Source organism: Setaria italica, chromosome III (assembly GCF_000263155.2).
Source record: "Setaria italica strain Yugu1 chromosome III, Setaria_italica_v2.0, whole genome shotgun sequence".
Taxonomy (NCBI): Eukaryota; Viridiplantae; Streptophyta; class Magnoliopsida; order Poales; family Poaceae; genus Setaria; species Setaria italica.
The window spans coordinates 1,264,044-1,277,594 of record NC_028452.1 but is presented as its reverse complement, the minus strand read 5'-3'; the positions used below and the strand labels follow the sequence as shown (position 1 = coordinate 1,277,594).

General features: G+C 47.1%; 3 protein-coding genes across 3 annotated transcripts; 1 reads left to right on the top strand and 2 right to left on the bottom strand.

Annotated features, from left to right (window-relative positions):
- The first annotated feature begins 1,314 nt into the window (after positions 1-1,314).
- LOC101783746 (loricrin) lies at positions 1,315-1,779 on the top strand. Its single transcript, XM_004963333.1, has one exon. It carries the CDS (start codon positions 1,315-1,317, stop codon positions 1,777-1,779), a length of 465 nt encoding a protein of 154 aa, XP_004963390.1.
- Positions 1,780-6,292: 4,513 nt separating this feature from the next.
- On the bottom strand, positions 6,293-8,810 carry LOC101783344 (putative receptor protein kinase ZmPK1). Its single transcript, XM_004963332.2, has one exon. It carries the CDS (start codon positions 8,808-8,810, stop codon positions 6,396-6,398), a length of 2,415 nt encoding a protein of 804 aa, XP_004963389.1. The 3' UTR covers positions 6,293-6,395.
- Positions 8,811-9,269: 459 nt separating this feature from the next.
- Positions 9,270-13,149, bottom strand: LOC101755502 (COP9 signalosome complex subunit 5a). Its single transcript, XM_004960071.2, has 6 exons — positions 12,636-13,149; positions 11,303-11,584; positions 11,061-11,208; positions 10,883-10,965; positions 9,786-9,866; positions 9,270-9,699 (listed from the first exon to the last, which is right to left on the bottom strand). The coding sequence occupies exons 1-6, from the start codon at positions 13,026-13,028 to the stop codon at positions 9,601-9,603; spliced, it is 1,086 nt and encodes a 361-aa protein (XP_004960128.1). The 5' UTR covers positions 13,029-13,149; the 3' UTR covers positions 9,270-9,600.
- Between the last annotated feature and the right edge of the window lie 402 nt (positions 13,150-13,551).

Here is a 13,551-nt window from a genome sequence, read left to right as displayed (position 1 = left end):
AGTGTCCATACAATCAGAAACCATGGAGCCAGCGTTTAGTATCCATCACCCTTCTCTGTCGTCGGTGATAATGGTAATTCCAGTCATGATTCCAAGACCTTATTTAGTTCCTAATTTGGGAGTGGTAAAATTGACATTTTGTCATAAATGCGCAACTGTAGCGTTTCGTTTGTATTTGTGAATTATTGTCCAAATATTGACTAATTAGGCTCAAAAGATTCGTCTCGCAAAGTACAACAAAACTGTGCAATTGGTTTTTGATTTCGTCTACATTTATTACTCCATACATGTACCGCAAGTTTGATATGATAGGGAATCTTCTTTTTACATAGTGTCAAAGTTGGGAGTTGGGAGGAAACTAAACATAGCCCAAACTCGAAAGGGACCAAAGCCTGAAACCTACGGTCTACGGAGTTGAGATTCGTGTAAACCGGGAGCAGGATTGCAGGAAACGTTGCGTCGTTCATGCCGCTTAGTACTATTCAATTCAAGGAAACTTGCCTCCGAAGAAAACCAATCCTTATCCATGCATTTAGTGGGCTGAATCTATCCATCCGAGTTCTCACTATTATAAAACTCAGCATTCGTTCTGAAGCTTAGGATGGTTGAATTTGGCCAAATATTAACGTGAGTATTAGTATCAGACCTAACGGCTAACCCCGCCCCATGATCTTTTTAATATCGGGTGGAGACTTCATCCATTACTAAAGATCACCCATTAGTTGCAATATTTCATGTCCACGGAAGAAGAGCTTCGGAAAAGTTCTTCCCTGAAATTGCGTGCGAAAGCAAGTTGGAATAGGAAATTCCTTCGCAAAGTTCATACCAAACTCGCTAGTGTATGTTTCTTTAATCATTTCCGCGTTTCCAACAATACTAAATTTCCCAAGCAACTACGTCCAAGGCCTTGTTTAGTTGCCAAAGTTTGGAGGTGCCAAATTACTGTTACAGCACTGTAGCACACTGTAGCGTTTCGTTTGTATTTGTGAATTATTATCAAACATTGACTAATTAGGCTCAAAAGATTCGTCTCGCAAAGTACAACAAAACTGTGCAATTAGTTTTTAATTTCGTCTACATTTAGTACTCCATGCATGTACCGCAAGTTTGATGTGATGGGGAATCTTCTTTTTACATAGTGCCAAAGTTAGGAGTTGGGAGTGAAGTAAACAAGGGGAATACAAACTAGAGGACTTTGACCTGGCCAACCAATCCAGCAGTCTTATTATCTGTGCTTCCCCGTCTCCATCACGCACTTCTCCTCCTCTCGCTTCCATTCTCTGCTCTCGCCGGCCTCTCCAGACGCAGGGAGCCATGGTGCGGGCGAGTCTTCTCGCCGCAGCGAGCGGAGCTGCTGCAGCCACGCAGCAGCACGCTCACCTCAGCGGGGTCGCCATCGTGGCGCTCGCGGTGGCCGCGACGGTGGCCGTGGCGGCGATCGCGGCGTTCGGGTGCGCGCAGGGCGCCAAGAAGCCGCCTCGGCATAACAACAACAACGTCTACTACTACGGCCAGGGCTACCCGCCGCCTCCCGCTGGGGCGTACGGCTACCCGGCGCAGCAGCCGGCCCCCGGCTACGGCTACGCGTACCCGCAGCAGCAGAGCGCCGGGCGGCCAGGCCGCAGCGGGCTCGGCTCCGGCGCCGCGGGGCTCGCCGTCGGCGCGGTCGGGGGGCTGGCCGCCGGCGCCGTCATCGGCTCGGCGCTCAACTCCGGCGGTGGCGGTTGTGGAGGCGGCGGCTGCGGTGGCGGTGGTTGCGGCGGAGGGTGCGGTGGTTGACCTCGTCGTCGCTACGGTGGTTGTGGTTATTTGCCGCGTGGTGGTTGTTTGCCTGGGTTTTTTTTTTACTCGAAAAAATGTGCGTGTGATCAGAATACATTATTAAAAGTTTGCTCACCAGATTTTTACTACTTTTTTGTCATGTAACACAATTCTTATTCTGGTGATACAATTCTTATTCTGGTGATTCGACCAAATATTAGATTTTTCTTATTTTTGCAGTATACTTTTTTTTTAAATGTGACGACGTCGGTTGTTACATTCAATGACTTCTCTACTACAGCAGTACTCAAATATGTGTTATACATTGTATTCGGGGGGCTGGACCACGGCCATCGGCTCAGTGCTCGACTCCAGCAGTGAAGGTGGGTGCGGGGACGGTTGTGGTGGTGACAGTGGCTGTGGTGGATCTGGGGGTGGTTGGGGGGGGGGGGTGGCGGCGGCTGCAGAAGTGGCGGTTGCGGCAGCGGTTTGGCGGTTGACCTCGTTGTGGGCGATGGTTGTATTATAAGTTTGTTCATGAAATTTTTAAATAGTGGAAAAAGGAATAATGTGAACTTAAGTATCTTTTTCTCATGTAATTCTAGTTCTGGTGATGTCTGAGCAAATATTAGATTTGTTTCCTCTTTCTTTGCCGTTCATTCCAATATTCAATCCTTTTGTTGCCCCAATTTTTATGTCAACAAACTTTTTTAAAAAAATTACTCCATCAGTTGGTTGATATTTTACTTATCCATCAATCACACAAAATTGTACTAGTTAAAACTTGAATTGGAGATGGAGATTTCAGGTTGGGGGTTCGGGTAGGGCCTTGAGGGGTTAGGGTTATGGGTGTTGGCATTCATGCATTAGTGGATCTGCCCCCTACCTATGGGTGTTGATATGGTTGGTTATAGTTACACCATTCCCTGTTTTTCGTTCATAGAGTTAATCCATAGTATTTGAGCGGGAACCTTTTTTCGGTTTTGTCATTCAAACTCAACTCAGATATCTTATTTTCTCTAATTAAGTGAACGTCATTCTTTGACATTCAACCGCCATCTAGTGTATTTACATTTATATCTTGGCTTAAAGGATTTTCTTCGAAGCTTTAAATCCATATTTTAGTGGGGGTGCAGTGGCTCTGACGGAGTTATTCAACAAAAACTTTGGTTAGAATTGGAAGCAGTGTTTGGAATTTCAGATAAAATTCATCAAAAATTGGCGAATTTCGATCCTAAATGACCCTACTGGTAACGCTGATTATTTTTTTGCCGGGATTCTTCAAAATTTATTCAAAGTTTGGCCAAATTTTGGAAATTTAGGAAAAAAAATTAGCATATCGAACTTACCAGTCCCCTTCAATATTTTTTTTGGCTACAGCAGTAGCTTGATAATTGGTTGGAAGTTTAGTTTTCGGATTTGAGCTTAGTTTCACAATACTCTCCTTCGTTAGCATCAGTTTTGAAACCTGCATCAGTCCTCGTAGTCTCAATTCTATTTGCTTATATCCATCAGCTATATAGGCTGGAATGATTTTCTTTATTTAAAAACAAATATTACCTTTGTCCTAAAATATAAAGGATTCTAACTTTCTCCTGTGCAAATTATTTAAATATGACCAAGCTTATAGAAAAAAATAATATTTATGATGCCAAATATAAGCATGATAGATCAATTATGAAATATGTTTTCGTATTTTGCTCCTTTCAAATGGTAGATGTTAATAGTCTTCTACTTTTCTCTGTAAATTTTACTAAAATTAAAATAATTTGACTTAACATGCACTCACGATCTCCCCGAGTACTTTCTTATGGTGTGCCCATTAACTATTTGTAGTCAGCGTATGTTAGATTTTCAACTTGCAACTTGTGCCATAAGTTTATGAGACTTTGATTTTTCAAGAAAAATCAATCATTTGCCTTTGACTTTTGCTGGCGAGAGCAGGAAGCTTGGTGACAGGTCTGTCAGCAAATATCAAACAGAAGGCGGCCAGTAGGCAGTACAGTAAGCGGTTCGGGTGTGAGCCGTGGGCCCGTGGCGCAGCAATTGGGGGCCGTAGCTCCCCAAGGCAAATCTTTTGCAGGTGTTCACTCGACACGGCCCACGCCGCGCCGCGACCTGTGCACTCGGCTCGCTCGGTCGAAATCACAAATAACACAAGCTTTTCGGAAAAAAAATCACAAAGAACTCCGTAATCCGTAAGAGCAACTCCAAGAGTACTCCAAAAAATTTTTCCTCAAAACTATGTACTGGGGGTTCTTCCAAAAAAATTCCTCCAAAAACATATCAATCCACAGCAGATCGCTAATAAATAGCCTCTAATATTTAAAAACAGGCCACGTCATCGTATTGGGCCCATCAGAAGGGACGCGCGAGCGTGTGGGAATCAGGATTGGGGGAGGAATGCCAACGCTAAAATATACGCGGTGGTAGGCTGTTTTTTAGCGTTGCTAAAAAATTGGAGAAGGTTTGAGTGGACTGTTGGAGTTCGTTTTTTCTCCTTTTTTTCCTAAAAAATGTATTGGGGTAAGATTAGCAGCCTCTTGGAGTTGCTCTAAGACCGCAATATAAGGGTATGTTTGTTTCCTTCAGTGGGCTTATTTCAGATTATTATAATCCTAATGTAATTTTAATACGATCTTTCATTGTAGTATGTGTTGACGTCCAAAAGTGGCAGGCCTGGGAGAATCGGGTTAGATTTATTCAGGCCGGTCTCGCAACCGGTCAGACCGGTTTGAGGAAAGTTCCCAAAATGCAAATTGGACTTCACCATGGTGTAGCTCTTGTCGAGACGATCAAAATTCATATATGGAACGTCCGATTTGGAGTTCGGATGAGGTAGATACGACCCTCGCAAGATCTGCACCCAGGTAGACTGGTAAGACCGGTTGACCAGGCTAGTCTGACCGGTCTGGATCTGTGTAATCCGAGTAGAAGTTGTAATTTGACACGATTTGTATTAGGGTTTCGATTCCTATATGGGTAAGACCTTCCCTCCCTATAAGGGGATTTGGCCGATTGAGGACAACAGAACCCAATCGACAAAAAACAATCTACTATTTTGTACCTTTTCCTTTATTCTTTGCCCAAGCTTTTCCAATCTACTACTTGCCGTTCTTCCTTCGTCTCGACGACGTCTGAAGGCACTTTAGGTGGCCTGCCGATCCTAGAGCAACCCTGCGTGCGCGTGCCCCGACGGGATCCTTCCCGAGCGAGCGTTCGAAGGTTCACTGCCGAGCTCACCGGCAAACCGGTCTGACCGGTCCATCAAACCGATCTGACCGGCTTGTGCAGAGGCGCTGCATCAAGCTCCTCCGCACGCTGCACGCTCGAGTGTTTTCGTGTGTTGATCAAAAAAACGTCAACAGTACATCCTTGATTCATAATCCAACTTATATAATCTAAATGAATTATAATCTCAAACAAACAGGTCCTAACTCCTGCAGTTTATCTTGATGCTACTTACGCATTTTACTATACAAGTCTATAACGTGAGAACATAGCCAGAACATACCCAGGCTCTCAACGTGCAGCACGGTGTGCAAACACATACAGCTAAGCGAACTTGCTCCCTATATTCGAAAGTGACTCATTCCAACCACGTAACCACCCAATACTTTAGTCCTTGCTACTTTAACATCAATCCACCAATTTTTTTTATAAAAAGTAACGGGGTGGAGCGCGCACCCTAAACATTTCATTCAAAAGGACCGACGTCCAAAAACGGCCGCATGCTAGTTCCACAAGGCGGCCATGGTACCGATATTACAGGAGCAGTGTGAATAATATAGGATTGGAGCATCTTATATTTTGGGAAAGCTATATATCAATCTTTTTTTTTCTCAAATACATGGGAGAGTTGCACATCTTTATATTTCTTGATAAGTAATAACAAGTTTATTACACGATTTGCGCTGCAAAAGGACATACCTGCTCAACGGAGCTACGTGAAGCCATTAGCTAGATTTACTTGCAGAGGTGTGACATTCAAAGCTATTGGGTATTACTCGTCAGAGATAACCAAGATGTTTAGCCCCTGCTTGGATCGAGTGTGTTATCCCCTTGCCGCACTTTTTTTTTTCTTTTCATCTTCCCTTGTCTTTTCTCCACCAACGACATCAACCATCTCCTTCACTTGGGTGTGAGGATGCTTCTTTGGCGAGCTGTGGAATAGGGTTTTGGGGTTTTAGGAGTTTAGGACTCCTGCAAAATTATGGCAAAAGATCCAATGACATGCTCATCAATTAATACAATAGGAGAAAGGAGCTGCAAGGCGGCAAAGGAGCGAGATGATCTCATGGTCGTTGGATCTAGGTCTAAGAGCTAGGGGGGAATGAGGTTTTGGGAGGGCAAAAAATGACTAGGGGTGGTATAGACAACTCTTATATTTTTTTTAACAAAAATGGTTAACCTCATGAATAATTAGAGTATTAATTAGATAGTCAATATTTTTTTATTTTTTGCTTTGGTATATTTGACACAGCAGTACAGCACTATGTTAGTGGCAGCTAACTAGGAGCTCACCGGTTACTACTCATTCACACAGTTTCACAAATATTCATTCACATTTTTTGCACTCTGTACATCAGATCAAAGTCTTTGGTCCCACTGAAAACCAGATGACAAGGGACATGTCACGCATGGCGCACGGTCACTGCATCTTCCAGCGACAGGAGCTTCTGCAGAACAGCGTTCATGCTCGGTCTACTATTGGGATCGTCATCCACGCACGACACCGCCATCTCCAGCATTGCCGCCGCCTGCAAGTGGCTGAAATCACCGCGCAGCCGAGGATCGATGAACTCCTCCATCCACGAAGCCCTCTCATCGTCGCTCTTCATCTTCACCTTGAGCCAGGCGACGAGCAGCTGTAAATCCATGTGCACATCCTCTTCCCGGCCTCCCACCACCACCCAGTCGGACAACCTGTGCCCCCTGATCAGCTCCAGGAGCACGACGCCGAAGCTGAACACGTCGGCCTTCCCCGTGATCGGTAGGCTCGTCGCCCACTCCGGCGCGATGTATCCCCTGGTGCCCTGCGCCCGCGACAGCACCAGCCGCCGGTCGCACGCGTCCCGGCTGAGCAGCTTCACCAGCCCGAAGTCGGTGATCTTGGGATCAAGCTCGGCGTCCAGCAGGATGTTCTCCGGTTTCACGTCGCAGTGCACGATCCACTCCAGGCACTCGTGGTGGAGGTATGCCAGGCCCTTGGCGACGCCGACGGCGATCTTGTACCTCGAGCGCCACCCCAACGCGCGCTCGCCGTCGCCGCTGAAGAGGGCCCTGTCGAGCGAGCCGTTCTCCACGAACTCGGAGACCAGGAGCCGGTGCGAGTGCTCCGAGCAGAACCCCCACATCCTGACCAGGTTCATGTGGTTGATCCGCCCGATCACGCTCAGCTCCGACCGGAACACCTCGTCCGCCTGCGTCAGGTCGTCTAGCCGCTTCACGGCGATGCAGCGGCCGTCGTCGAGCACGCCCTTGTACACGGTCCCTGACGCCCCCCGTCCGAGCTTGTCCGTGAACTTGCCAGTCACGTCTGATAGCTCGTCGTAGGTGAACCGCCTGAAGTGGCTGAACAGAAGCGCGTACCCTTCCTCATCGCTGACCCGTCCTGCGGCCGGGTCGGCTCGGAAGACGAACAAGTAGCCGACGACGATGAAAATGGCTTCCACGACGAACGCCGCCGTGAGAAACGAGTAGAAGTAGGTGAAGTTTATCTTGTTCCCCCTGACATGGAAGTAGGAGGCGCTGACGCTGGCGTTCTGCTCGGGCACGGTGCAGGCATGGCCATGGAAGTCCAGCACGGTCGGGTTCAGGTTCTTGAGACGCGTCGGGACCTTGAGGAAGATGTTCTGCTTACTGGTGTCCTGAGCCCGGCCGTTCCAGAGCGAGATCTTGGGATAGCACTCGCCGACGCCCATCCTGTACCCGAACGCCTGGCAGTTGCAGTCGTCCAGGCACATCTTCCGGCACGTCTCCATCGTGACACCCGGGGTGTAGTTGAAGTCGTACCCCCAGAAGTCAAAACCCGGCATCTCCGCGAAGTAGACGGGCTCGCCGCACCGGACGTCGAACTCGCGGCGGCACCCTTTGCTCCAGTCGCCAGCGTCGCTGGCGACGAACCCCTCCGGGCAAGAGCACGCCAGCGCCGGCAGGTACGCGCACACGCCGTAGCGGCCGCAGACCCCGTGCACGTCGCACTGCCGCGGGAGCGCAACCCACGTGACGCGCCAGCTCCCGTCGCCGTCGTCGAGGCTGTACAGCCGGAGGTTGCCGTCGTAGTCCAGCGTCAGCCGCCTCATGACGCCCTCGCCCACGTCGGAGGAGTTGAACCGCGTGTGGTCGCTCGCCGTGAAGACGCCGTGCCTGTCGAGGCTGCCGTACCGGCTGCTGTTGTAGGCCGTTCGGTTGTTCTCCCACCACTTCTTGAAAGGGTCCGGCCAGTAGTTGCTGCTGATCTCCGGGCCGTCGTAGATGAGGTTGAGGATGTTGTTGCTGTCGAAGTAGAGGTTGTAGTAGCCGGAGTACGGCAAGCCCCTCGCCGACGCCGACACCAGCCGCTTGTACCGGGTGATGGGCTGCTCGGGGAGGAGCGTGTCCGTCGGCCAGTCGAAGCTCTGCCACAGCGTGCGCCCGGCGGCGTCGGACACGACGAGGTTGCCGGTGTCGAGGAGCCGCGCGCGGTCGGCCTGCGTGCCGCTGGTGTTCGTGCTCCACACCACGCGGCCGTCGAAGCCCTGCAGCACCAGCGAGCCGTCCCTGCGGAACCCGGCGCGCGAGCCCCTGCCGTTGACGGGGGCGTCGCGGTTGGCCGCCCACGCCACGGTGGCGTCGGCGGAGCGGGCGAACCAGATAGCGAACGTGTAGGCGTTGGTGGCCACCTTGTAGAAGCCACACGAGAAGTTGCCGCTGGGGGACACGAGGAGGTCGCCGGAGGCGTCTTCCACGGCGATTGAGTCGCCGCGCCATAGAGTGCTCCGGCGTCCGCTTGCCGAACACGCAGGGAAAGGCAACGAGGCGAGCAGGAGAAAGGCTGAGGTGAACATGGTCTGTGCTCTCATGATGGTGGTGGCTGCTGCGAGTTTACTCTCAGGTGCATGTACAGCTTTTATATTTGGTGGCATTTATGTGGTCTTTGGCTGGTCAAGATACGTTTTTTTTAGCATCCTGGCCTAGCACCTGTGGTTTCCGGGAAGCCAGGATCAGGTCCATTTGCACCTGGACTCGCTCAGATCATTTCCAAATCTAAACATGTAATTAACCTAAAATTTTTCTTTATATTATACCAATATGGGAGAGCTTACACAGAGCTACGAGTACTGAACACTTCATAATTTCGCTCCCGTAGACTTGGTACTCACTTGTAGCAGCCGGGTTTGGGGTTTCTTTAGCCAACGCCACACAGCATATAGCCAACCCCGCCCGGAGTGCTGAAGTGCAACTTGAGGATTCCTCATTCAGACAATTCAAAAAGGTCAAGTTCATCTTCCTCTAGTCAGGATATGAAGCTTCAAAAATCCAATCAAGTGCCATGGTCTCAAACTAACTGCTAGCCAATTATAAAAGAACTTGTTTGACACTCCATAAAGGTTGGCACTGAGCCAGATTAACGTGAGCATCAACATAGCGATCATCCTACCAAGTGAATTTTACTCCAGTAAATCACACCTCCCTCTCATTGAGAACCCAAGATACAGAAGGCAACTCATAATTACATAATGATTTTGTTTTGACAAAATGTAACTTGGTTTGCGCATTCTGAATCAGATAGCTAAAGGGCCACGATCTGAAGCGATGACATAACTCAGATTTCAGCGTTCCGTTTCACTGCAACTCTCAGGCTTCAACCATAGGCTCAGGCCCGGATGAATCTGGAGCACTTGTGCTTGCCTTGCTTGATGGGTGGACAGAGTTGAAGAGGATGTCTTTTATTACCTGGGGGCATCATAAGGGAAAATGTTAGGGCAAGATAAGAAAATACAACAAGGGAAGGACTAAACCACGCGAAAGTCAAGGATCACCTGTGACATGAGACCATGGACCTGTTCAGCTGTGATTTTGGAGCTATCTCGAGTTACCTTGGCCAGTGGAGACTCATCTTGCTGAAAATGGCACAGGCCAATATACACACAAGACAAAACTGTATCAAGGTCTGACAAAACAATTAATTGCCTATCCTGCTAATGCAAAATTACATAGCCACAAACGTGTGTGATGCCACAGACAAATATGAACACAGCTATGTTGGAGCATAAGATGGGGCGACAATTCTTAAGAAATAGGATAGTGCGTGTAGGCATGCAAACATCACAATGCAAGAAATACATTACAATAAGAAAACTAAAGCAATTTATTTGTAAGAAGATCGTTTAGATTATACTGCATATGGACATTACAACCAAACAAAGGACTTATCAGACATGGTTCACACGTTTCAAATCCTACTATATACTTCAGGAGACTGCAAAGTAATTGAGCAAAATAAGTTCACTGCCACAAGATATATTGGCATATATGTGCAACTGAAGCATCAAATAGAAACACAATCCTAGAGCGACTTGATCATTGGAAATTTAGAACTTCACGAGCTCTCTCCATTAATTTATTCACCCATTGAGTCACTTTCGATAGCAGACATAAACACATGCCACTTTACTCTATTGCTTATTATCTCCTGGTAGTCATATTCAAACCGTTTACACATTCCACTTCTCACAAAACTCAGGTGAAGCTCTAAAACATGACAACATAATCGGGTTATAACAAGTCACATCTAAACACTTGTTTGATGATGGCAAGACTTTAATGTGTCAACTGTAGTACTGTACCCAGCGTTTATTTTACAAGTTGCAGGTACACAGTACAATCCATTTATAACTGAAAATGACAAATAAGGGGGGAAGCATACGGTTCATTGATAGCATAGCAACTAGATGAGAACTTCCTAATTTCATAATTTGACAAGTAAAAGTAGCAGAAAACTAGGGAAACAATGGGTGATAAATAGCATTAGACAGGCAGGATTAAACAGCACCATCCTTTAAAACTTCACAAGGGCAAAACCCAAGTCTTGCAATGAATACACAAGATAGTTTAGGAAGCACATGCAGAAACAGACCTCTTTCTTCCGTTGTGATGGCATAAGCATACCACCAAATCGACTGTGTGCCAGCTGGCCTTCCGCTTGCTCTAGTTTATCAGCTGCATAGGATAAAATGATACATAACATTATCAAGACAGGAAAATGCAATAATTTCAATATAAAAACTGGATATCATTGTAAATGAAAAGCTTGCCTAAATCAAAGATCTGCCCAGCAACATAATCCCTGTTGCCCAGAAGTGGTGATGAAGACAATGTGTTGACCCAGTACTTGTTCCAGAGCAGATCAAGGAGGTGAGAGTCCAGGGATGACTTGAAATAAGTTATATCCAAAGCATAGTACTGCAAGAAATCCAGTGAGAACTTACAGAACTAGACCACACATCTGAGCCAAATAACAAAGTGAGAGAAAGGAACAGACACTCGATCTATTTACCTGTTTGCAGTGGACACCAAAATCTTCTATCTTGTTGAGTGGAATAGTCTGATACTCGGACACAGGCTCATCTGGTGGCTTGTAATCTTTTGGGTATGTCCTGAAAGCCCCAATCTCTACTTTACCAGCAGAAACAGTCCTTGTAGGGTCTATCACAACAGCCAAGAATGGCTCTGTAAATTGTTGATTAAGCATCTGAGTTGACACATCAATGCCTGACAGCCAGCATCCATAACCAGGGTGTGAATGATACCAGCCAACTACATTCTCCAACCTCCCAGCCTATGTATATAAAAAACAAATGCAAGTTAGTTTTAGCATAAATTGAAGGGTGACAGAGTATGCAACAATACAAAATTTGGCACTCCAGTGGTGAGGGCAAGAAGAAAATTAGATATTTAACAAAAAAAAAAGACCTTGTAAGTTTGAACATGTACTCAGAAACAGCAGAAAAATTATATCGGACAGTCCTAGATAACCTGCTTTTTTATTGACTCTTTTACCAAACATTACAAACACACACTCACATCAAGACAATCAAACCCAGGAACAACACATCAGAAAAATACAATTTGCGTGTTACAAATCCCATCAAATGCCTTATTTGGGCAGCATGGTATCATACTCTAGTTTGACAACAGTTACTTTGTTCCCAAAAAACACCATAAAGTGACACTAAAACATATCCCTTTTGTTGGTATTGATCCAGAAAAACATTACATTGCAGGGCAAATTAGACAGAACCGTTTTATTTTACATTCATTAATTACTTAATGAATTTTGAACAAACATGGTGAACGGAAACTGAACTCAGAATTCTCAATTTAGATTTCAGGCTTGAGGTAAATTCCATATGACTATAACTATATATAGAATAATTTTTCAAAAAAATACTAATAGGTCTAGCTAGTATGGGCAATGTTCCAAATAAGTCAGCGACTTTTACAAGTCTTGCAGTAAGCATAACTCAGTTATCATCGTGCTACTACTAACATCAAGGGCTTCACTTGACCAATTTAAGGGCAGCATTACACACCCAAACAGTTAATACGAAAATCACATAAGCAACATGGAGCCAGACAAATTACAGCAGACGAGCAACAGATTAGCAGCATTGCCAAAGTAAACAGCCAATTAATTTCATATAAACAAGATAAGCAGATAATCCCCACTGCTCTGACTGAATATTATCAAGTACAACTAGAAATTAAATTTTGATGCAAGCAGGCGTACAGATACCAGTGGTAGCAACGTTACATTCTGGTCAGATCGAGAGCATCAAACTGAACCAGTGAACTAATCGTGGGATACAGAAGAACGGGGGAGGGCTCACCTGCTTGTTGATGGTTGAGTACTCGACCATGTACTCGTAGGCGTCGGCCTGGGCATTGACCCTAGTCTCGGTGCCCTCGACGGGGAGAGCGAAGGCGTCCATGACGATGATGGCGTCGCCCTCGCACTTGCCCTGCATGAGCCCCATGACCTCGATGGTGCCCCCCGCGCGGGCGTGGACGACCATCTTGAGGAGCGCGAGCGCGGAGATCTTGGCGCGGCGGAAGTGGTGCGGGTCGTTTGCCCAGGGCTTCTCCTGCTGCGCCCTCGCCTGCGCCGCGTCGTCGTAGCGGTAGATCGCGTCCATCGCGTCCGGGTCGGTGGCCGCCGCGGGGATGTTGTTCTCCAGCTCCCACGTCTGCCGCGCGATCGACGCCGACGAGGTGGGCTCCATCGCGCTGCGGTGCGGCGTCGCGGCGGGCAAAACCCTAGGATTGGAAGCGGCGGGCGGAGGAAGGGGAAGGGGAAGAAGAGGAGAGGGGGGTTTGGGTTTCTCTCTGGTTTGTTCGGCTTGCGGCGCCGCCGATTGCAATACGTGGAGGAAGGAAGGTGTATGTGGGCTTTATGGGCCGAGCCGCGGGCGCGTGCTTCGCAAAAACGTGTGGAGAGAGGATTCTTTGGGCTTTATGGGCCGATCCAAAGGATTTACAAAAAACGTGGCTCGTGAGGATTAGTCATATTTTTCCTTTTGTGAGATATATGCAATCACAAAATGCAGTATCTTTTTCGCAAAAAATGCAATATTTCTGCCAGGGAAAATTGAAGCCAGTTATTTACCAAAGGGTGAAAAGCAAGATAAATTTGAGATCAACTGTCCTAGATTAGTCTTCTTTTTTTATAAAAGCTGCAGCTTGCCTCGTTATGTTTTTTTTTTAAAAAAACAAAAAAAACATAACGGCCGGCATTACTGCCGACTT

Coding starts and splice junctions, on each gene's coding strand:
- LOC101783746 (XM_004963333.1), top strand. CDS start 1,315: ATGGTGCGGGCGAGTCTTCTCGCCGCAGCGAGCGGAGCTGCTGCAGCC.
- LOC101783344 (XM_004963332.2), bottom strand. CDS start 8,810: ATGTTCACCTCAGCCTTTCTCCTGCTCGCCTCGTTGCCTTTCCCTGCG.
- LOC101755502 (XM_004960071.2), bottom strand. CDS start 13,028: ATGGAGCCCACCTCGTCGGCGTCGATCGCGCGGCAGACGTGGGAGCTG. Junction 11,585..12,635: donor ACTCAACCATCAACAAGCAG/GTGAGCCCTCCC, acceptor TTATATACATAG/GCTGGGAGGTTGGAGAATGT. Junction 9,867..10,882: donor CATCACAACGGAAGAAAGAG/GTCTGTTTCTGC, acceptor TGCCATTTTCAG/CAAGATGAGTCTCCACTGGC.